We start from the raw sequence: 21,575 nt of genomic DNA on the forward strand, positions 1-21,575 counted from the left end.
TGGCTGTGGGTTTGTCATATATTGCCTTTATTATATTGAGGAAAGTTCCCTCTATGCCTACTTTCTGCAGGGTTTTTATCATAAATGGGTGTTGAATTTTGTCAAAAGCTTTCTCTGCATCTATTGAGATGATCATATGGTTTTGCTCCTTCAGTTTGTTGATATGGTGTATCACGTTGATTGATTTGCATATATTGAAGAATCCTTGCATTCCTGGAATAAACCCCACTTGATCATGGTGTATGATCCTTTTAATGTGCTGTTGGATTCTGTTTGCTAGTATTTTGTTGAGGATTTTTGCATCTATGTTCATCAGTGATATTGGCCTATAGTTTTGTTTCTTTGTGACGTCTTTGTCTGGTTTTGGTATCAGGGTGATGGTGGCCTCGTAGAATTGAGTTTGGGAGTGTTCCTACCTCTGCTATCTTTTGGAAGAGTTTGAGAAGGATAGGTGTTACCTCTTCTCTAAATGTTTGATAGAATTTGCCTGTGAAGCCATCTGGTCCTGGGCTTTTGTTTGTTGGAAGATTTTTAATCACAGTTTCAATTTCAGTGCTTGTGATTGGTCTGTTCATGTTTTCTATTTCTTCCTGGTTCAGTCTTGGCAGGTTGTGCATTTCTAAGAATTTGTCCATTTCTTCCAGGTTGTCCATTTTATTGGCATAGAGTTGCTTGTAGTAATCTCTAATAATCTTTTGTATTTCTGCAGAGTCAGTTGTTACATCTCCTTTTTCATTTCTAATTCTATTGATTTGAGTCTTCTCCCTTTTTTTCTTGATGAGTCTGGCTAATGGTTTATCAATTTTATTTATCTTCTCGAAGAACCAGCTTTTACTTTTATTGATCTTTCCTATTGTTTCCTTCATTTCTTTTTCATTTATTTCTGATCTGATCTTTATGATTTCTTTCCTTCTGCTAAATTTGGGGTTTTTTTGTTCTTCCTTCTCTAATTGCTTTAGGTGCAAAGTTAAGTTGTTTATTCGAGATGCTTCCTGTTTCTTAAGGTATGATTGTATTGCTATAAACTTCCCTCTTAGAACTGCTTTTGCTGTATCCCATAGGTTTTGGGTCGTCGTGTCTCCATTGTCATTTGTTTCTAAGTACTTTTTGATTTCCTCTTTGATTTCTTCAGTGATCACTTCGTTATTAAGTAGTGTATTGTTTAGCCTCCATGTGCTTGTATTTTTTACAGATCTTTTCCTGTAATTGATATCTAGTCTCATAGCATTGTGGTCAGAAAAGATACTTGATACAATTTCAATTTTCTTAAATTTGCCAAGGCTAGATTTGTGACCCAAGATATGATCTATCCTGGAGAATGTTCCATGGGCACTTGAGAAAAATGTGTATTCTGTTGTTTTTGGATGGAATGTCCTATAAATATCACGTACATCCATCTTGTATAATGTATCATTTAAAGCTTGTGTTTCCTTATTTATTTTCATTTTGGATGATCTGTCCATTGGTGACAGTGGGGTGTTAAAGTCCCCTACTATGATTGTGTTACTGTCTATTTCCCCTTTTATGGCTGTTAGTATTTGCCTTATGTTTTGAGGTGCGCCTATGTTGGGTGCATAAATATTTACAATTCTTATATCTTCTTCATGGATCAATCCCTTGATCATTATATAGTGTCCTTCTTTGTCTCTTGTAATAGTTTTTATTTTAAAGTCTATTTTGTCTGATATGAGAATTGCTACTCCAGCTTTCTTCTGATTTCCATTTGCATGGAATATCTTTTTCCATCCCCTCACTTTCAGCCTGTAAGTGGCCCTAGGTCTGAAGTGGGTCTCTTGTAGACAGCATATATATGGGTCCTGTTTTTGTATCCATTCAGCCAGTCTGTGTCTTTTGGTGGGAGCATTTAATCCATTTACATTTAAGGTAATTATTGATAAGTGCGTTCCTATTACCATTTACTTAATTGTTTCAGGTTGTTCTTGTAGGTCTTTTCCTTCTGTTATGTTTCTTGCTTAGAGAAGTTCCTTTAGCATTTGTTGTAAAGCTGGTTTGGTGGTGCTGAACTCTCTCAGCTTTTGCTTGTCTTTAAAGGTTTTAATTTCTCCATCAAATCTGAATGAGATCCTTGCTGGGTAGAGTAATCTTGGTTGTAGGTTTTTTTTCCTTCATCACTTTAAATATGTCCTGCCACTCCCTTCTGGCTTGTAGAGTTTCTGCTAAAAGATCAGATATTAGCCTTATGGGGATTCCCTTGTGTGTTATTTTTTTTTTCCCTTGCTGCTTTTAATATGTTTTCTTTGTATTTAATTTTTGACAGTTTGATTATTATGTGTCTCGGCGTGTTTGTCCTTGGCTTTATCCTGTATGGGACTCTCTGTGCTTCCTGGACTTGGTTGACTATTTCCTTTCCTATATTAGGGAAGTTTTCCACTATAATCTCTTCAAATATTTTCTCAGTCCCTTTCTTTTTCTCTTCTTCTTCTGGGACCCCTATGATTCGAATGTTGGTGTGTTTAATGTTGTCCCAGAGGTCTCTGAGACTGTCCTCAGTTCTTTTCATCCTTTTTTTCTTTCTTCTGCTCTGCAGTAGTTATTTCCACTATTTTATCTTCCAGGTCACTTATCCGTCCTTCTGCCTCAGTTATTCTGCTACTGATCCCGTCTAGAGTATTTTTCATTTCATTTATTGTGTTGCTCATCGTTACTTGCTTCCTCTTTATTTCTTCTAGGTACTTGTTAACTGTTTCTTGCAATTTGTCTATTCTATTTCCAAGATTTTGCATCATCTTCACCATGATTATTCTAAATTCTCTTTCAGGTAGATTGGCGATTACCTCTTCATCTGTTAGGTCTGGTGTGTTTTTATCTTGTTCCTTCATCTGCTGTGTGTTTTTCTGTCTTCTCATTTTGCTTATCTTACTGTGTTTGGGGTCTCCATTTTGCAGGCTGCAGGTTCGTATTTCTATCTATTTTTGGTGGCTGTCCCCAGTGGCTGAGGTTGGTTCAGTGGGTTGAGCAGGTTTCCTGGTTGGGGGGACCAGTCCCCCTGTTCTGGTGGATGAGGCTGTATCCCTTCTCCCTGTTGGGTAGGTCCACGTCTGGGGGCGTGTATGGGGGTGTCGGTAGCCTTACTGTGATTCTAGGCAGCCTCTCTGCTAATGGATGGGGCTGTAGACCTGTCTCGCTCTTTGTTGGGTATAGGGTGTCCAGCACTGTTCGTTGCTGGTCCTTGAGTGAATCTGGGTCTTGGTGTTGAGATGGAGGATCTCTGGGAGATTTTCGCCGGTTGATATTACGTGGAGCTGAGAGGTCTCTTGTGGACCAGTGTCCTGAGGTTAGTTCTCCCACCTCAGAGACACAGCTTTGACACCTGGCTGGAGTGCCAAGAGCCTTTAATCCACACGGCTCAAAACAAAAGGGAGAAAAAAGTAGAAAGTCAAGAAAGGAAGGAAGTAAGGAGGAAGGGAGGGAAGGAAGGAAGAAAGGAAGGGAAGAAGGAAGGAGGGAATAAAGAAAGGAACGAGGGAGGAAGAAAGTAAGGGAGGAAGGAAGGATGGAATAAAAGGAAAGGAGGGAGGAAGAAAGGAAGGGAGGAAGGAAGGAGGGAATAAAGAAAGGAAGGGAGGGAGGAAGAAAGGAAGGGAGGAAGGAAGGAGGGAATAAAGAAAGGAAGGGAGGGAGGAAGAAAGGAAGAGAGGGAGGAAGAAAGGCAGGGAGGGAGGAAGAAAGGATGGGAGGAAGGAAGGAGGGAATAAAGAAAGGAAGGGAGGGAGGAAGAAAGGAAGGGAGGAAGGCAGGAGGAAATAAAGAAAGGAAGGGAGGGAGGAAGAAAGGAAGGGATGGAGGAAGAAAGGAAGGGAGGAAGGAAGGAGGGAATAAAGGAAGGAAGGGAGGAAGGAAGGAGGGAATAAAGGAAGGAAGGGAGGGAGGAAGAAAGGAAGGGAGGAAGGAAGGAGGGAATAAAGGAAGGAAGGGAGGAAGGAAGGAAGGAGGGAAATAGGAAAAAAAGGAGGGAAGAAAGGAAGAAAGAAAGGGGAGAAGACAAAATAAAGTTGGGTAAAATACAGTTATTAAAATAACAAAATAATTATTAAGAAGAAAAATTTCTATTAAAGAAAAAAAAAAAACCAAAAAAAATAATGGTCGGTCTAACCCCAGGACAAATGGTGAAAACAAAGCTACACAGACAAAATCTCACACAGCAGCGCCCACATACACACTCACAAAAAGAAAAAAGGGGAAAATAATAGTATATCTTGCTCCCAAAGCCCACTTCCTCAACCTGGGATATTTCGCTGTCTATTCAGGTTTTCCACAGATGCAGGGCACTTCAAGCTGACTGTGGAGCTTTAACCCGCTGTTTCTGAGGCTGCTGGGAGGGACCTCCCCCTCTCTTTGTTCGCACAGCTCCTGGGGCTCAGCCCTGGACCTGGCCCCGCCTCTGCACACAGGTCTTCCGAGGGCGTCTGCCCTTCGCTCAGAGAGGGCGGGGTCAAAGGAGCAGAGTTAATGGAGCAGCTGATTCATGGTCTCTGGCTCACTCAGGCGGGTGGGTGGGGGGGCACGGATGTGGGGCGAGTCTGCGGCAGCAGAGACCGGCGTGACGCTGCACCGGCCCAAGGCACGCCGCGCGTTTTCCCGGGGAAGCTGTCCCAGGATCCCGGGACCCCGGCAGTGACGGGCTGCACAGGCTCCCGGGAGGGGCGGTGTGGAGAGTGACCTGTGCTCGCACACAGGCCTCTTGGTGGAGGCAGTAGCAACCCTAGCGTCCCACACCCGTCTCTGTTGTCCGTGCCAACAGCCGCAGCTCGCGCCCGTTTCTGGAGCTCCTTTATGTGGTGCCCTTAATTCCCTTTCCTCGCGCCCCAGGAAGCGAAGGGGCAAGAAAAAGTCTCTTGTCTCTTCGGCAGCTCCGCGCCCGTTTCTGGAGCTCCTTTAAGGGGCGCGCTTAAACCCCTCTCCTCGCACAGCAGGAGGTAAAGAGGGAAGAAAAGGTCTCTTGCCTCTTCGGCAGCTCCAGACTTCTCCTGAACTCCTTCCCGGCCCGCCGTGGTGCGCTAACCCCTTCAGGCTGTTTTCGCTCTGCCAACTCCAGACCTTTCCCTGGGATCCGCCTGAGGCTCAGTTCCCAGCCCCGCCCGCCGCGGCGGGTGAGCAGACAAGCCTCTCGGGCTGGTGAGTGCTGATCGGCACCGATCCTCCGTGCGGGAATCTCTCCGCTTTGCCCTCCGCACTCTGTTGGCTGCGGTCTCCTCCGCGGCTCTGAAGCTTCCCCCTCCGCCACCCGCAGTCTCCGCCCGCGAAGGGGCTTCTAGTGTGTGGGAACCTTTCCTCCCTCTCGGCTCCCTCCCACTGGTGCAGGTCCCGTCCCTATTCTTTTGTCTCTGTTTATTCTTTTTTCTTTTGCCCTACCCAGGTACGTGGGGGGGTTTCTTGCCTGAGGTCTGAGGTCTGAGGTCTTCTGCCAGCGTTCGGTGGGTGTTCTATAGGAGAAGTTCCACGTGTAGATGTATTTCTGATGTATCTGTGAGGAGGAAGAGTGATCCCCACGTCTTACTCTTCCGCCATCTTCTCGCTCCCCCTGGGTTTGTTTTTGTAGGTTCTTTTCTTCCCTTGTGTTTCCCACTTAGAGAAATTCCTTTAGCATTTGTTGTAGAGCTGGTTTGGTGGTGCTGAATTCTCTTAGCTTTTGCTTGTCTGTAAAGCTTTTGATTTCTCCATTGAATCTGAATGAGATCCTTGCCGGGTAGAGCAATCTTGGTTGTAGGTTTTTCCCTTTCATCACTTTAAGTATATCATGCCACTCCCTTCTGGCTTGTAGAGTTTCTGCTGAGAAATCTGCTGTTAACCTTATGGGAGTTCCCTTGTATGTTATTTTTCATTTTTCCTTTGCTGCTTTCAGTAATTTTTCTTTGTCTTTAATTTTTGCCTATTTGATTACAGTTTCTTGGCGTGTTTCTCCTTGGATTTATCCTGTATGGGACTTGCTGTACTTCCTGGACTTGGGTGGCTATTTCCTTTCCCATGTTAGGGAAGTTTTCGACTATAATCTCTTCAAATATTTTCTCTGGTCCTTTCTCTCTCTCTTCTGCTTCTGGAACCCTTATAATGCGAATGTTGTTGCATTTAATGTTGTCCCAGAGATCTGATAGGCTGTCTTCATTTCTTTTCATTCTTTTTTCTTTAGTCTGTTCTGCAGCAGTGAATCCCTCCATTCTATCTTCCATGTCACTTATCCGTTCTTCTGTCTCAGTTATTCTGGTATTGATTCCTTCTATTGTAGTTTTAATTTCAGTTATTGTATTGTTCATCTCTGTTTCTTTGTTCTTTAATTCTTCTAGGTCTTTGTTAAACATTTCTTGCATCTTCTCTATCTTTTCCTCCATTCTTTTTTGGAGGTCCTGGATCATCTTCACTATCATTATTCTGAATTCTTTTTCTGGAAGGTTGCCTATCTCCACTTCTTTTAGCTGTTTTTCTGGGGTTTTATCTTGTTTGTTCATCTGGTATATAGCCCTCTGCCTTTTCATCTTGTCTATCTTTCTGTGAATGTGGTTTTTGTTCCACAGGCTGCAGGACTGTAGATCTTCTTGCTTCTGCTGTCAGCCTTGTGGTGGATGAGACTCTGTTCCAGAATTCTTGATGGCTATCTAGTTAGAATAAGCCAAGTGTACAGTGTCACCAGCAATGTGTGCATGCATATGTTTCACCATATTCCTGCCAGAATCATTTTATTTAAAAATTATGTGTATTTATTTTGTAGTGAGTGACCTAGAAACTAGAGACGTAGAGGCAAAAAGGTGAGTTCCGAGACTGCCACAGTAGTCAAGGCTTAAGTGAAAACAGACTCATTTTTGGTGACGATGAATGTAACAAATTTATCATCAAACATTGACTAAGCGCTGCTATGTGTCAGTCACAGTACTAAACATATTACTACCTAAGTAAATCCTCTTAATGTCTCTGTAAGATAATATATTATTAGTCTTGATTATATGGTTGAGAAAACTGAGACTGAGCAAATTGATGTGACATACCCTAGGTCACACAAATATGAAGCTCCAGAGCTGAAGTTCAGACATAGACTTTGTGAAGGGACAGCTGCTGGAAGAATATATTTTTTTAATCCAGAGTTGTTAGTTACCAAAAAGAAATGGGGACCAAAAGAGGTGGCCAAGATAGCTGCAATATTGGGTACCTGCTGAGGAGTAGTGTTCCATTTGGCTCACTGTCCAAGTTCTTGTTGTTCTCTTTTCCAGGAGACTCTGACAGTTTCAGTATAGTGCGGCCCCCAGGAGAAAAGCCAACCATCATCCGACCCCCAGTGAGGCCTCCAGATCCTCCCTGCCGGGCAACTCCTACCCAGAAACCAGAACCAAAGCCAGATATAGTGACTGGCAATGCAGGGGAAATCCCATCATCTGTGTAAGTAGGGTTGTTTTTCAACCTTGACCTAAAGCCCACCTTAGACCACTAAGAATGCTTTCAGGATCACCATTATGGTTGTGAAGGGTGTACAATGCACAACTGTAGGGTATCATTCACTTCATAGTGTAGGGGACTGTTGCAGACAAGCTCTGTTCAGAGTGTTCTACTCAACACTTAAAGCTGGGAGATTCTTCCTAAAGCTGAGGTGTTTAAATCTTAGTACCCGATAGGAGACCCATTTTTCTTAGTCGCCCTGATCTCTCTAGGATGATAAGACTACCATCTGCTTTCATGCTTCTTTGCCTCTGGAAATTTTTTTTCTTCTTACTACTACTGTTTTTAAAAGTAATTTAATGAACAGATTTGGTCAATTTACGTGTGCTTTGAGGCTTTTTTTTTTAAGAGAGGGTATGATTTTTAAAATCTTCCAAAATGACTTAGATTCTCCAGAGAGCCTCTTACAGGGTAGTAGCAGAGCTAATAATATCCAACAGGCCTTCCTGAGTCTGGCCTGTAAGCCAAGGAATCAGGGATAGAACAGCTAAGGTGGGGCCACAGCAACTCTCAGGGACCAGCTTTTCTTGGCCACAAAACTAGCCTGGCTGGCCTCTCCTCAGCCAGTGCCTGGGACCCCTCTCAGTATCCTGCCTCCTAGTGTTGCTTTTTCTTGTGTTTCTTGTTTTCCATAATTGTAAAATTGAAGAAATAAGAAAAACAGAGCCTCTACCATTTGGACTAGTTAGCTAAGGTGTATTTACAAAATGCCAAAAATTATACTCTGAAACCAAGAACTTGTTTCACTTATTTCTCCCGAGTAGTCTGAATGGGCAACATACTTAGACCATTCTGAATCAAGGGGAAGCAAAGGGTATCAGCCATAGCCTTGGGGGTGCCTATGGTCTCTGAACCATTTCACATTCTGATACTTGGGTTTTTCCTCAGACCCAGATCCTTTGCAAGCTAAGGCAGAGCCTGGCATTGGTGGCCTATCTGGTTCATATTTTCTTTTCCTTTCCATTGGCCATTGGTTCCCACACATATTCCAGAGCAACTTATGGGACTTGGTTGGCTTCTCTTTGCAGGGTGGCTTCCAGGACCAGGTTCTTTGAAATAGCTTCCCGGAAAACAGGAAGGTAAGAGATGTAGGTGACAGAAATGAAACCAAATCACTTTTTAATAAATATATCATGAGCATGTCATTTGCTCTCTTAACATTCTAGTTTTCTGTTTCTCTGTAGCTCTGTCTCTTTCTCTCTGTCTGTTCCTTTCTCTCCCCCAACACTGTCTCTCTGTCTCCCTGTCTTTTACCCTGTGTCTCTGTCTTTGTTTCTATAACTGTGTGTCTCTCTGCCTTTGTCACTCTTGTCCATTTGTCTCTCACACTGTTTCGTTCTCTGTCTCTGTAATTCTCAGTCTCTTTATGTCTCTCCTTGTGTTTTTCTACTTATATCTCTGTTTCTTTGTCTGTTTCCCTATCTCTTTGACTCTTTTTCTGTCTCCCTCCATGTCTCTCTTTCTTTGTCTATCTCTGTATCTGTTGTCTCTGCCTCTCTGACTCTGTCTTTCCACCTCTTTCTCTCTTTCTCCTCTCTCTCTCTCTCTCACACACACACATAGAGTACTCACATGCCAAGTGGTATTGCAAAAACTTTATGCTCAATGTAGGTCTAATTTTTTTGTTAGTTTACTTATTTAGACCCTATTATATTCTAAAAGGGCAGCTGATAGGAATATATAGAAAGCAATATTCTAACATAAACAGCCTTAGAATAAGCGTAGCCCTCATTTCAGAGGTAAACATTAGACTTAGGTGGTTGTTTTCGAACTGGCTGAACATATAAATCACCTGGAAAATTTTGAGGGAAAATAAAATGAACACAGAATCCTGCCTTCTGCTCTAGACCCACTAAAACAGAATCTCCAGGAGTAGGGCCTGGGAGTCTGGGTTTTTTAAATTCCTTCCTTTATTTCTTTCTTCCAGTTAATTTGTTTTTATAATTCCTCAAGTGCTGGTACAGGCTTTCCAAGGCCTATCATTTGGGACCCTTTGGACTAAAACACCTGGAGAAATGATTGCTTAGCCTTCAGGCACTCTTCTGTGAGTTTATTCAATGTTGCTTCTCAAAGAGTTCAAAGTTGTGCTTCCTGATGGGTGGCAGGAGTGTAACTCTTCCAGGTATTCAGTTAAAAACAGAACAATGTGCCTTTACCAGCACTGGAGCTGGGATAGGTTTGACATCACCTAGTTAAAACTGTGGGACCCGACTCACCAGGACATGATTCTGAACAGCAGGTCACCCTAGTTCTGCTTGGCAGTCAGCCACAGGGAACTCTAGACTAGGCCAAATTCTCCTTAGACAATAATTTACCATTTATTCTACCATAACAAATGAAAGTGAGGTCAAAGCCCCAGATTTCTCTTACTGATAGAATGAAGATGAAGTTTTCACCTAGGACATTTTTTTTTTTTTTTTTTTTTGTGATATGCGGGCCTCTCACTGTTGTGGCCTCTCCCATTGCGGAGCACAGGCTCCGGACGCGCAGGCTCAGCGGCCATGGCTCACGGGCCCAGCCGCTCCGCTGCATGTGGGATCTTCCCGGACTGGGGCACGAACCCGTGTTCCCTGTATCGGCAGGCGGATTCTCAACCACTGCGCCACCAGGGAAGCCCCACCTAGGACATTTTTAAAGCAGGCTTAATCAGATAGCCTTGAGGGGGGAAAAGAAAAACAGAAAGAGAGAGAATACTTTATATTCTTAATAGAGTATCTGCCTATGAGCAGGACTACTTCCTACTTCCTCGTGGTCCTTCCAACCTCCCTAGGATAAGCCATATGAGAAATAAATACCAGGGAAATATAATGAAGTAAACTAGAATTAACTGGGCATATCTAAAGGAAAGCTTTTTAGAGGAAGTGATATCTGAGATGGGGCTTGAAAGATGGGTAGCATACCCTGAAAATGTGAGGGATTGATCTGTAGCTTTGGACAGGGAACCAAGGCATTGAGAGGGATACGTACTAGGCATGAACAAAGTCCAACAGAATCTTTAAGGCAGCCTGGCTTTTAATAGGGAAACTATAGCCAACCTGGTGTTGAAAGTGTGGAAAGATTGGTAACAACTGCCTGGGCTTTGTCATTTAGTGCTCAGGGAAGTCTTGGACCAACTGCAACATAGGGCACTGTGGTCAAAGCAGGTACTTCAGGCTGGAGGACAACCTGACCAATCCTATGTCCAGGCCTCTGGAACCTAAATTTAATCCTGTTCCTTATCCCCAGATTCCATCTTGACAGGATTGTGGGTAAGACCAAGGTGGGTACACCAGTCCTCCAATATGTAATAAGCCACCTTCCAAGGTACCCACAGGTTCCTCCCACTCAGCATCCACATAAGGAAAGTATCCCTTCTGTCTAGGCCCCAATTTTGTAACCACCACTTGCATCAGTGCACCTACATGCTGGCTACTGGTCAAGATTCTTAGACTAGCCACAGTCAATCCTATCTCATCTCTAATGAAAATGATCTGTTTAACCTTTTCTCTGCCCCTTTTTGCTTCCAGTTTGTACACCTGACTCTATGTAACCTGACATTTGAATGACCTCTCTTCTCATTCATCTCCCTTTTACAGTACAATTAAAAAAAATTAAAACTCAAAAGAAAATGAGATGTGGCTCATCAAGAAGAGAAGGGAGGGGAAGACATTTCAGTAAGGCAGAATAGCTTATGCAAGGCAGGTTCACAAAGTGAATAGTGTTCCACTTTGGCTAGAATGTGGGGGTGAGAAGAGGAAGCTTAGCTAGAGTTGAGGCCAAGAAGATGGATTTGGGCCAGATTGTAACGGCCTTATATGACATACTAAGCAGTTTGGTCTTTATTCTGTAGTCCATGGTGTGTCATGGAAAACTTTTCAGCATGACAATGCATATTCTAAGCTGCCTGAGTTATTTTAAAGCACACACACACACACACATTCTGCTGGTAATGAAGAAGATAGTTAGGAGAGTAAAACCTGGAGGCAGGGAGACCAGTTAGGAGGCTAATCACCCTGGCAAGAGTTGATGAGGTCCTGATGTATGGCATTGTCAATAGGAATGGAATGAAAGGACAGATTTGAGGTAGACTCAGTAAGACCTTGCTGACTTTTCAAACATGGAGCATTGGAGAAAGATTAAGAGAGGAAAAAAGTCTAACTTGGGCAGTTAGATAGATGGTAGCAATAATTAATCATGGAGGAACAGGTTTTGTGGGAAAGTTTCTCTGCTCAATTTTGGACACAGTGTGTATGAAGACTCTGTGGGACATCCAGATAGAGATGTCCAGTGGGTAACTGCAACTTAGACTAGTAATTGGGGCTGGATCTACATAGGTTTAGAGGTAGAACTGTTAAGTACAGCCACTGTACAAATTTATAGGAGCATTCACATATACTACAATGTGAATAGTAACCTTTGGGGGGGGTCTCAGTATTTGATGGGGATTGAAATCATGGATGGAGATAAGATCACTCAGGGAGTAGGTATAAATAGACTTAAGAGAGAAGAGGAAAACAATGCTCAGGATATAGCCCTGGGACAAGATGTTGTCTGGGATTTTCTGGCCAAATTATATGGAGCTTGATTCTCCAGGATTGTCTCTTGCCTCCAACCATCCCAAGACAAGGCTACTTTAGGACCGATCTAAGCACATCAAGAGGCTGGTTTGGTCTTCAAGGCAAAGAAAGATTCATGTTTCAAAAGGCACTTGCCTTCCCTCTTTGCCCTTTTTCCATTGGAGATAATCACAGAATGTAGTCTTTGGTCTTGGGCCAATTTCTCTGGTCTTCCCTTGCCTCCCATAGTATGGCACTCGAAGGATTGTGCTGGCACCTGAAAGATGTCTTTGTGTCTGGGATACTGGGCTCTCTAAATCTGGCAGAGAGGTAGCCCAACCTATAAGCATGGAGTGAGATGTTTTGAAACATCTGGATGGAATCACTTCCTCGTTTTTCAAATGTCCTAATTGCCACCATTCTGGAAGGGTTACCCATCCACTTGCTTTCCTTTCCAGTTCTGATTTCTAGAGTCTTAGTGAAATGTCTTTCCTCCTTTACCCACAGTTCTCAAGGCAGACTTCCTGGAGATGAGAGTTGAGGCCTCAGGTATGTAGTATCCATCCCTGATTACAAAACCTTGTTACACATATACCTTCTTTATGAGATCTGAGTTTTTGAGGACTGGAGCCACATAGGTCCAGAGGGTGGGAATTCACCTCCATGCCTCAGTTCACTACCCTGTAATTACATGACCCTTAAACTTACTGCCTTTTAATTCTGAGGTTCTCTGTGTTTTTTTTTTTTGTTGTTGTTGTTGTTGTTTTTTTAATTTTTGTGGTACGTGGGCCTCTCACTGTTGTGGCCTCTCCCGTTGCGGAGCACAGGCTCCGGACGCACAGGCTCAGCGGCCATGGCTCACGGGCCCAGCCGCTCCACGGCATGTGGAATCTTCCCGGACCGGGGCACGAACCCGTGTCTCCTGCATCAGCAGGCGGACTCAACCACTGCGCCACCAGGGAAGCCCTCTCTGTGTTTTTAAGTTTCCTTTCTTTCTTGCTCAGCCAAACTACAGTATAGTTTTACAAATTGCCTTTGAATCAAGATCATTAGGAATCCTAAATTGTGACATTTTGAGCAATTACATTTCCTTCTCTGGGCCTCAGTTTCCCAATATGTAAGATGAAATGTTTGGAACCTTTTAACTCCGACATCCTTTGGGTCTATAAGAATATCAGTAACCTCTCATTTGATATTATAGCAGGTCCCAAGAGTCTACCTTAGTATTTGTAGGGGAACTTCATTCCTTCAGATCAAATCACAATTTTAGTCTTACCCCCTTGAACCTTCATCCTTAGTTCTTTATATTTGTCTAATGCAAAGCATTTTCATGTCCATTGTATCATTTAGTCCATATCAAATGCCAGAAATAGGGAAGTTAATATGTATTTTTACTCAACAAATAAAGGAACTGAAGTTCAGAGGGAATAAGTAACTTACTAAGATCACCAGAACCATGGAGATCATGGAAATTTCTTTCTCTACTAAGAGTTCTGATTGACAATCAGATTGCTGGCATGACATGAACCAATACACACATAAATCAGATCCAGGTATTTGGAGCAGAGCTTTCCATGTACTCCTCAGCCTTCCTTTTATTCATATCGCTGCCAGTCCTCAGAGGTCTATGGGTAGATAAGCTTTTTCTTATCAGCTCTCATGAAGGTGAAGTCCCAGTAAAAGGAAGTTTGGAGTTATTGTAGGGCCATAAAGGCAGTGGCCATTCAGCAAGGTGGGTAATCTCAGATGTATCAGGCATCTGTATCTCCTGTAGACTTTTTGGGAATTAGAGTTCAGGCTTAAGGCATACAGTTTCCAGCCCTGATTTTAGCACCGTATTAGGACAGTTTCATGGGATCTGAGTTATAAGGGCCTTTTTCTACCCAGCTGCTATTGCTCAGAAGATTAGCTACCTACCAAGAGAGGACCTATTGCTCAGTGGCTGTTAAGTGTTTAACTAGTCCTAGATAATTCCTTACTCTCTTCTTTCCCTTTCAGGTTTTAAAAGCCTTGGCCTCAGGGGATGCTTTGCAGGTTCTAGAAGAGTCTTCTTCAAACCCTTGTGTGCTGAAGAGCAGATCTTTCCTGGCCCTGCACCTTCAGGCTCTGGAATGCTATAAAATAAGGGACACACGTCCTAGACACAAGTTTATTTCTCCTTTGTATTCTGTCTTAATTCCCTCAGAAGGTCTATCTTGAGCTCCTATAAGACTGTGAATGGCTGAACTCCCTCAAGCCAGACTGCAGAAACCAAGCTATCCACCGATCTGAGTCGAAGAGAGGAGCTCAGTTTTCAACTCTTCTCTGAACTTCCTGCCTCCTCAAAAGGCCATCTAGCTCTGAAAGATTTGGGGCTAAAGATTGATCTCAGAAGTCTTACCCTGAACCAGAAGTTACTTGAGTTGGGGCTATTGCTTACCTTGGAAGTAGGGGAGTAGGAATGTTTGCTGAACTTTCGAGAATCTTAATATGTCTCTTACTGAGGATACGGACCATGGTGCCAGTTTGGAGCTTTGGCTCTGTAATATATTGCCAAGAATGTGTCTGCTCTTATGGGACCAGACAGAATGAGTGATGTCCCCACAATCCCTCCAAGTGGACTCAGGAAGGTGGCCTTCCTGCTTTTGCATACAGCTGCTTAGGACAAGTCTACAAAGCATGTTTTACATGTCAAAGCCTATGTCTGTTTGAATTATTCTTCCTCCTGTTTTCTCCTGACAGCTTCCTTTCCAAGCAATCAAGAAAGAAACAAAAGCTGAAGACAGTTCTTTTAAAAAGGGCAGACTGTGTTTGTTCTGCAAGAGTTCCATTTTGGGGTCAAATGCTGGGGAGAATTGTTAAGATGGATTGAGGCCAGGCAGTTGTCACTGTTGCTTCATGTCTGCCTTCTGCAGATAAGTTCTTTTATCACCTGAAAGAAACAGTTCTTAACCCAATATCTATGGATTCAGGAACTTCATAAAGCCTCTGAAATGGTATGCCTTTTCAATGTGCCTTTTCTGAGGAGATGGTCCATAACATTCTAGTGAATTTCAATTTGGGCCTGTGACACAATAAAGGTTAAGAACCACAGCCTTTGAGATAAAAGACTCTTTTATGACCTATAAAATATTTGATTAGAAAGCCCTTTCAGAATTATTTAGTCTAGCTCCTTAGTTTACCATTGGGGAAACTGAGGCAGAGCAAGTTAGCAGCCATGTATAAACAAGATACCACATCCCTCGGCACCTACACGAGGTTCTTTCCATTACACCATGCTTATCTAGCAAGGGGCCTTATGATTGGTCACTTTAATGGCCATCATTTTGAGGATCTGGCTTTTACCCTCTTTCTTGAGCCACATATATTTGCCACCAAATGTGACTTCCAGACATAAGCTCCTGGTCTTCTTCATTTGCTATTTCAATCATTGGAAAGTAATTAAAACACAGTTAATGTAGTGAATCAGAAGTCTGACGAGTAGACATTTCTGATTCCTGTTTGTTGAAGAGAAGCTGCTGGAGAAAGTGTCATCACTTGTTTCCACACAGGTGCCTTGGCTTTAGAGTGGGCTTTAAGATAGCCTGTCTTTAGGGTCTGTGTAATTATAATGTGGTCCAGTATGAGAGAAAAGACTTTCCTATTGGACTCTTCTAGCCAGGCCCCACTAGTGCACTGACTATAGTACTGAGAAAGAAGCATAGACATGGGGAGAGAGGAGGCGAGAGAGAGGGTAAGGGAGAGGGAGATGAGAAAGAGAATGTACCCATGCCCAAACCAACTCTGAGATGCCTTTGGAACAGTGTTACTGAAAGGCAATAGCTACTTTCAAGATTGAACTCTAAATATGGCTTATTGATGAGTTAGTAAGTAAGCTAAACACACTGAGAGCCTTTGTGGAAGTAATTCAGTAGCAATTTGATAACATTCTTAATGATGATGTACCCAGGTGGCCATATTGAACTCTCAGCTCTACCCAGTCTCAAAGGCCAAGTTGCTAAGAAACCAGGATAAAGTAAGCCAAGTGGGCACCATTCTACCTGCTGCTCACCCTCAAAGGGAATCTCTGTGAGGCCTACTGGCCTCACTCAGGAAGTACTCATTGAGCCGCAGTCTCAGAGCTGTGGCCTCTCTGCTCTGTCCCATTAGATGACTAACTAAACAAAGCAAGTGTGCAGGTTTTAGCCACAGAAGCAGTGGCCAATGGGGCCTCAGTGCCTTTGAAGATATTAGAGACATGACTTCACTCTGGTTTCCTTGGGGGGAAATTCCACAGTCACCACTACAAATATTGAGAGATTATTGAGAACCAGAGAAAGCCACCACAATTCCAGTAGAATATGTGTCCCAGAAATGTGGCTGTGAGATTGCTATGTGTTTCCTGGGACACAGTTCAAGAGTCTGGCCTAAAGAGTTGGGATCACCAGTCTGACTGGAAGCCAAGGAGCAGTGCCTGGCTGGCTCTACCTCTGCCCTGGGCTATACCCAAAGAATGAACCTCAGCACCTACCCTTTTGTTCTCTGATTTAAAGAGCAAAAGCTTCTATGGAATGAGACTGGCTTGGCCTAGGCTTGATGGATGGATAGTCAGTCATTCAGAAGAGGCTATGGGAAGGGGGTGATAATTGAAGCATGTCAATTGTAGGAAATTATCTGCATGCTTCGGCCAGCAGGTAGGAGAAACTGGCAATGGATGAACTGTAAATGTTGAGCTGACAGTGATAACATTTATTAAGCACCTACTAAATGCTAGATGCTTCATATACATTATATCATTTAGTCCCTACAATAATCATGCAAGTGGATGCTATCCTCCTCATTTTACAGATAAAGGATTTATGACCCAGCAGGCTAAAATTAACTGGCTCAAGGTCACACAGAAAGTGAATAACAGAATTGTTATTCTAATCCAGCTCTCTCTGACTCTGCACCCCATGTTGTTTTCCCTTTGCCATATAAAGGCCATATTACTGGAGCTGGCCTACTTAAAAAAATATTAAAAGGCAAGTATTTGAGGGGAAAGAGGGGGTGAAGGTCCAGTTTACAGGGGAATAAAAACTGGGCTGAAAGAGATTTCTGAGTTATGTTTTTTCCTCACCTTCAGAATTCCCATTTGATAATGTCTTAAAACAGATCATTTACTTTTACCTTGTGACATGAAGGATTTATTTTTAGTTGGTAGTTGTCAAATCCTTGGCTTAACTGTTTTTCAAAGAAAAAAAGGTCCTTGTATGCGTCTGTTACTTCACCAAGGTTCTAGCATGTGCAGTTTCACCCCAAGAGACTGGCAACATCCACACATGGTTTGAGAAATAGAAACGGTCTTGGTGCTTCTGCAGGACCTGATGCCTTGGGATCAAATCCCTATTAAGGGTTTTCTGTAGTGATAGCAAAAGTTAAGAGATGATTTAGAATAATAAATATTATTGAAGTTTTTATTTAAAAAATGATGGACTGTGTTGCCCAGCCACTGAGGGGCAAAACTCAGCATCCAAATTGAGTAATAAAGTGGTGTCATGTGGAGTATTTCTAGAATAAGTTACAATTGTGGGAAAGAATCCTTCCCTTTTCAAGAAGTCCCTTAATTCTGTAATAGCTAGAACAAATAAAGTAATAGAAGTATTTCTGTGACTAGAAAAAATTGTTTTTGAGAGAATGTAGATCAATGATTCTATTTTTAATGTGGCTACAAACAAATGGCCTTGACACATTACAAGCCCAGAAAAAGCTTCAGAAGCATTTAAAAATTTCAGAGAAAAGCAAGATACCTTGGAGAGATGTTTTTTGATGAAGAAAAATCTTCCTTTTCATAGGGAAAATAATCACTTGATACCAAGGACATTAATAGATGCTAGAAAGACACATTTGTGAAATACATATATAACATCAGAAGAAAAAGAATTAAATCCTGGGGTCCATTCATGTGACTTTTAATAAAGTATGCAGACTGTCTAGTATTAAAGGCCTCCATCTACAGTTTTGTCATGCAAACAATCTTTGAGCATATTTTGCATGATCCACTGCTCATGTTGTCTTCTGCAATTCTAAGGAAATGTAGGCCCAGAATCTTTTTGTACCTAGGCATCTCCATCTACAGTCTATTTTGCACCATGCCCAGTTATTCCCTCAGGCCTCACAACATCATTGTGTGACAGGTGACAGCCCCATTCTACAGATAAGGAAACTTGAGACTCAGGAAGATGAGAAATGATTTGCCCAATGTCACACAGTTAGGGATTGATAGAAACCCAGGACTAGAAGCTACAGGGCCGTTCCTGTTTCTAATACACCACACTACCTCCAGTGGTAAAGGAATGTTGACAGTAAATGGAGAAGATGTTTAGAAATGAGACTAACAACATCTGCAAGTCTTGCTACTCCACATGTGGTCTATAAACAGCCTCAGAATCAGCATTACCTGGGAGCTTATGAGAAATGCAGATTCCTGGGCCCCATCCCAGACATCTGGAATCAGAATTTGTATTTTAATAATATCTCCAGGAGATAGCCATGCACATTAAAGTCTGAGAAGCACTGATTGTAAGGCATTTAAGACAACAAAGCAGGTTGAGGAAGGAGACCCCTTTGTGAGGCAAAGACCAAAAATGGCAGATAAGGCCAATCTGGTATGTTGGAAGTGTTTACAAAGATTGTGTCCATAGCTGCCTGCTTCTTACATTGCTTTGTACATGGCATTATACTTTGATGACATATAAATTTTTTCTACTTCAAAGAATAGTGAAACCAGCCTAGGAAATAACACGGAAAGTTACTTGACTTTCAAACCTCTGAGCATCAAAGGCAATAGAAAGGCAACATGGAGCATTGGAAAGAGCTCCCTTCAGGAGCGTTTGGAGTCCACACTAACCTCTGTCACTGCCTCTCTGTAATCCTGAGCAAGTCCCTCCCAAGTTGTCTGTCTTTAAACCAAAGTGCCTTTACAGCTTTGACATTCAGTTATTCTCAGCTATGGCTTTTAGTACAGTCAACATTGTAATGAAAACGGACAATTCTACCGGGTTTTGTCTGGCCAGAGATTAGTATCTTTAGTTCACACGAGAAGGAGTATTCTGGGAGGAAATATCAGTCATAACAAAGCAACATTAATGGGAATTGCAAGGAACTGGGAGGAGGATGACTAGTTAACCAGTTTGAAATTGGCTGGTATTTTAATTAAAGTATAACAAGGCATCCAGACTCCTTTGAGAACCAGCTGCTTCAAAGCACATACTTGGGAATCAACTCCTATATCCTGAATAGGGCATACTTTACATGAAACTCCCACATACTTTAATAAAATTCCTCTGATTTGGGCTTTGGGGGGATAGTTTATTGGGGTAGGAGAGACTTGTAAAAAAGAGAAAATTTTTGCACATCCTCCATCTGCCATCTCTCCAGGTGATTCTGATGCCCATTAGCTGAAGAAACTGGCTATAATCTAAACTTTTAAAATGAAGAAACAGACTCAGAGAGGAGAAGGGACTTGGCTAAAGTCACACACCAGAGCCAATGGCAGAAAACAGGTGCTCAGAGTACCACCGCAAGGGTCTTTCAACTCTACTTTCTTTGGGTGACTAGTTTACCAGAATCAAGATATCTGCTTCCAGCAGTAAGGCACACACTAGGGAGGATGAATAGGCCTTCCATCTGAGTACTTTTTTTCCATTACATGTTCACACTCGTTTCTTCAGTTAAGCATCATACAGCCATATCACCTAGGCAGAGCAGGGATGATTACCCACATTTATTGAAGCTCAGAGAGATGACATAATTTGCCCAAGGTCACACAGATAAGAAATAGACTTGTACCTAGGTTTTCTGATTTCAACTATGCTGCACTATTTCTCCAGGAGAGGAGAATCAGCCCTCCGACCCTCAGCATTTCTCCTGGGAAATGTCAGGAGCTCTAAGCTCTTAATTGCTTCAATCCAATTGTTTCAAAACAGATCGATTTTTTTCCCTATTGGAGAATATTGTAACAGTTTTATAACTTGAAACTCTGCAGATCACACTTAAGTCCATCATTTTGTTCTCATAACAGACCCATAAGGTAGGTAAGACAAGGTATTTTGCCCTCATTTGATATGTACAAAGTGAGGCCCACAAACATTGTATTAGTTTTATATTGCTGCTGTAACAAATGACTACAAATTTAGAGGCTTAAAACAACCCCCATTTATTCTCTCACAGTTTCTATAGGTCAGAAATTTGGCATAGTGTGGCTGGATTCTCTTCTTAGGGTCTCACTTAACTAAAATCAAGATATCAGTCAGGGACATAGTTGTCATCTGGGGCTCAGGATCATCTTCCAAGCTCACTGGTTGTTGGCAGAAATCAGTTCCTTGTTGTAAGGCTGAGGTCCCCATTTTTTCAACATATGGCCCCTCTATCTTCAGGCTAAATACTTTTGCTTCCTTTTCTGTATCTAACTTTCTCTTCTGCCTCTGCTCTTCAAATCTTGCCCTTTCATTGGGGTGATTTCATTGGGCCTGCACAGATAATCCAGGATAGTCTCCCTATTTTAAAGTCAATAGTAACCTTAATCACATCTTCAACATCTCTTTTGCCATGTAATCACAGTCCTGGAGATTAGGACATGGGATCTTCTTGGAGGACCATAATGCTGCGTACAACAGGCACGGAGCAGCTCCCTACAGAAGCACCCCTTTTCAGCATAAAGACACATGGTTGTCCCCCACTTAATCCTGGGGAAGAAAAAAATTACCATTTACATGCCACCTACATGGGAAGTTAAAAATTCGTGTTGTTCAACTTCATCCATTTCTCAGACACACACAGACACAATTAGGCAGCACACCAAAAACGTGGTAGCTGGAGTGCAAGGGGGACTCTTTGGAAGCTGATGGTATTCCTAGATGGCACATTAATGCTGGTGACCAGTCCCTTAACTAGTAACATTCTACCTAAGATGAGGAGGGGGCAGAAGTAGCTTTCCCAAAGGCCCAAGATAAGACATGTATTCCCCATATCACCTGACCAGAAGAGCTAACACTTACAGCATCTAGTACATGCCAAATGTTTGCCTAAGAGCTTTGCATGGGTCTACTGAATTTGTCCAGTTAATATTTCTATGAGGTAAGTACTGGTATTAGCCTCATTTTACAGATAAGAAAATTCAGGCACAGAATAGTTACATCATTTGCTCACATTCCCACAGCCAGGATATGGTGAATTCAGGATTCATACCCAGACAAATTCCTAAACTAATCTGCTGTGGCTTCTATCAGACTGGGAAAATTCTCCTAGAGGGGAGATAGAGGCCAAGTTAAAGTCCCTTGCACCTTTGATCCTCTAAGCTTGCCCTCAGAGTCCTGGCATTCTGATAACCCAAGTCAGCACAGCTGAGCATTCTGAAGGACTCAAATTTAGAGACTTGCTGGGTTTTATGGGGCCAATGGAGTGCAAAGTGAAGGTGCCCAACATTTTCTCAGTGGCTGGAAGAAAAGGAGACTGTCAGTCTACGTATGTGGGGTCAACATGGGTCAGCCCCAGGAATGCCCTCTGCAGAGAAGGCGGGCCTCCCTATTTTGGTTTGCATTCAAGTTGTATCATTTCCTCTGAACCTCTATGAAGTCAATTTCTTGAAGACCCAGGCCC

General features: G+C 42.6%; 1 protein-coding gene across 4 annotated transcripts in view; it reads left to right on the plus strand.

Moving 5' to 3' along the window:
• The window catches only part of OPHN1 (oligophrenin 1), a 731,745-nt gene extending 714,262 nt beyond the window's left edge, over positions 1 to 17,483 (plus strand). For all 4 annotated transcript variants that reach the window (XM_059051488.2, XM_067023139.1, XM_067023140.1 and 1 more), the window contains exons 22-25: positions 7,221 to 7,386; positions 8,472 to 8,522; positions 12,486 to 12,527; positions 13,977 to 17,483. In XM_059051488.2, coding sequence (XP_058907471.1) covers positions 7,221 to 7,386; positions 8,472 to 8,522; positions 12,486 to 12,519 — 251 coding nt within the window. In that variant the 3' untranslated portion in view covers positions 12,520 to 12,527; positions 13,977 to 17,483. The remainder of the gene's footprint in view (positions 1 to 7,220; positions 7,387 to 8,471; positions 8,523 to 12,485; positions 12,528 to 13,976) is intronic.
• Positions 17,484 to 21,575: the final 4,092 nt, after the last annotated feature.

Source organism: Kogia breviceps, chromosome X, assembly GCF_026419965.1.
Source record: "Kogia breviceps isolate mKogBre1 chromosome X, mKogBre1 haplotype 1, whole genome shotgun sequence".
Lineage (NCBI taxonomy): Eukaryota > Metazoa > Chordata > Mammalia > Artiodactyla > Physeteridae > Kogia > Kogia breviceps.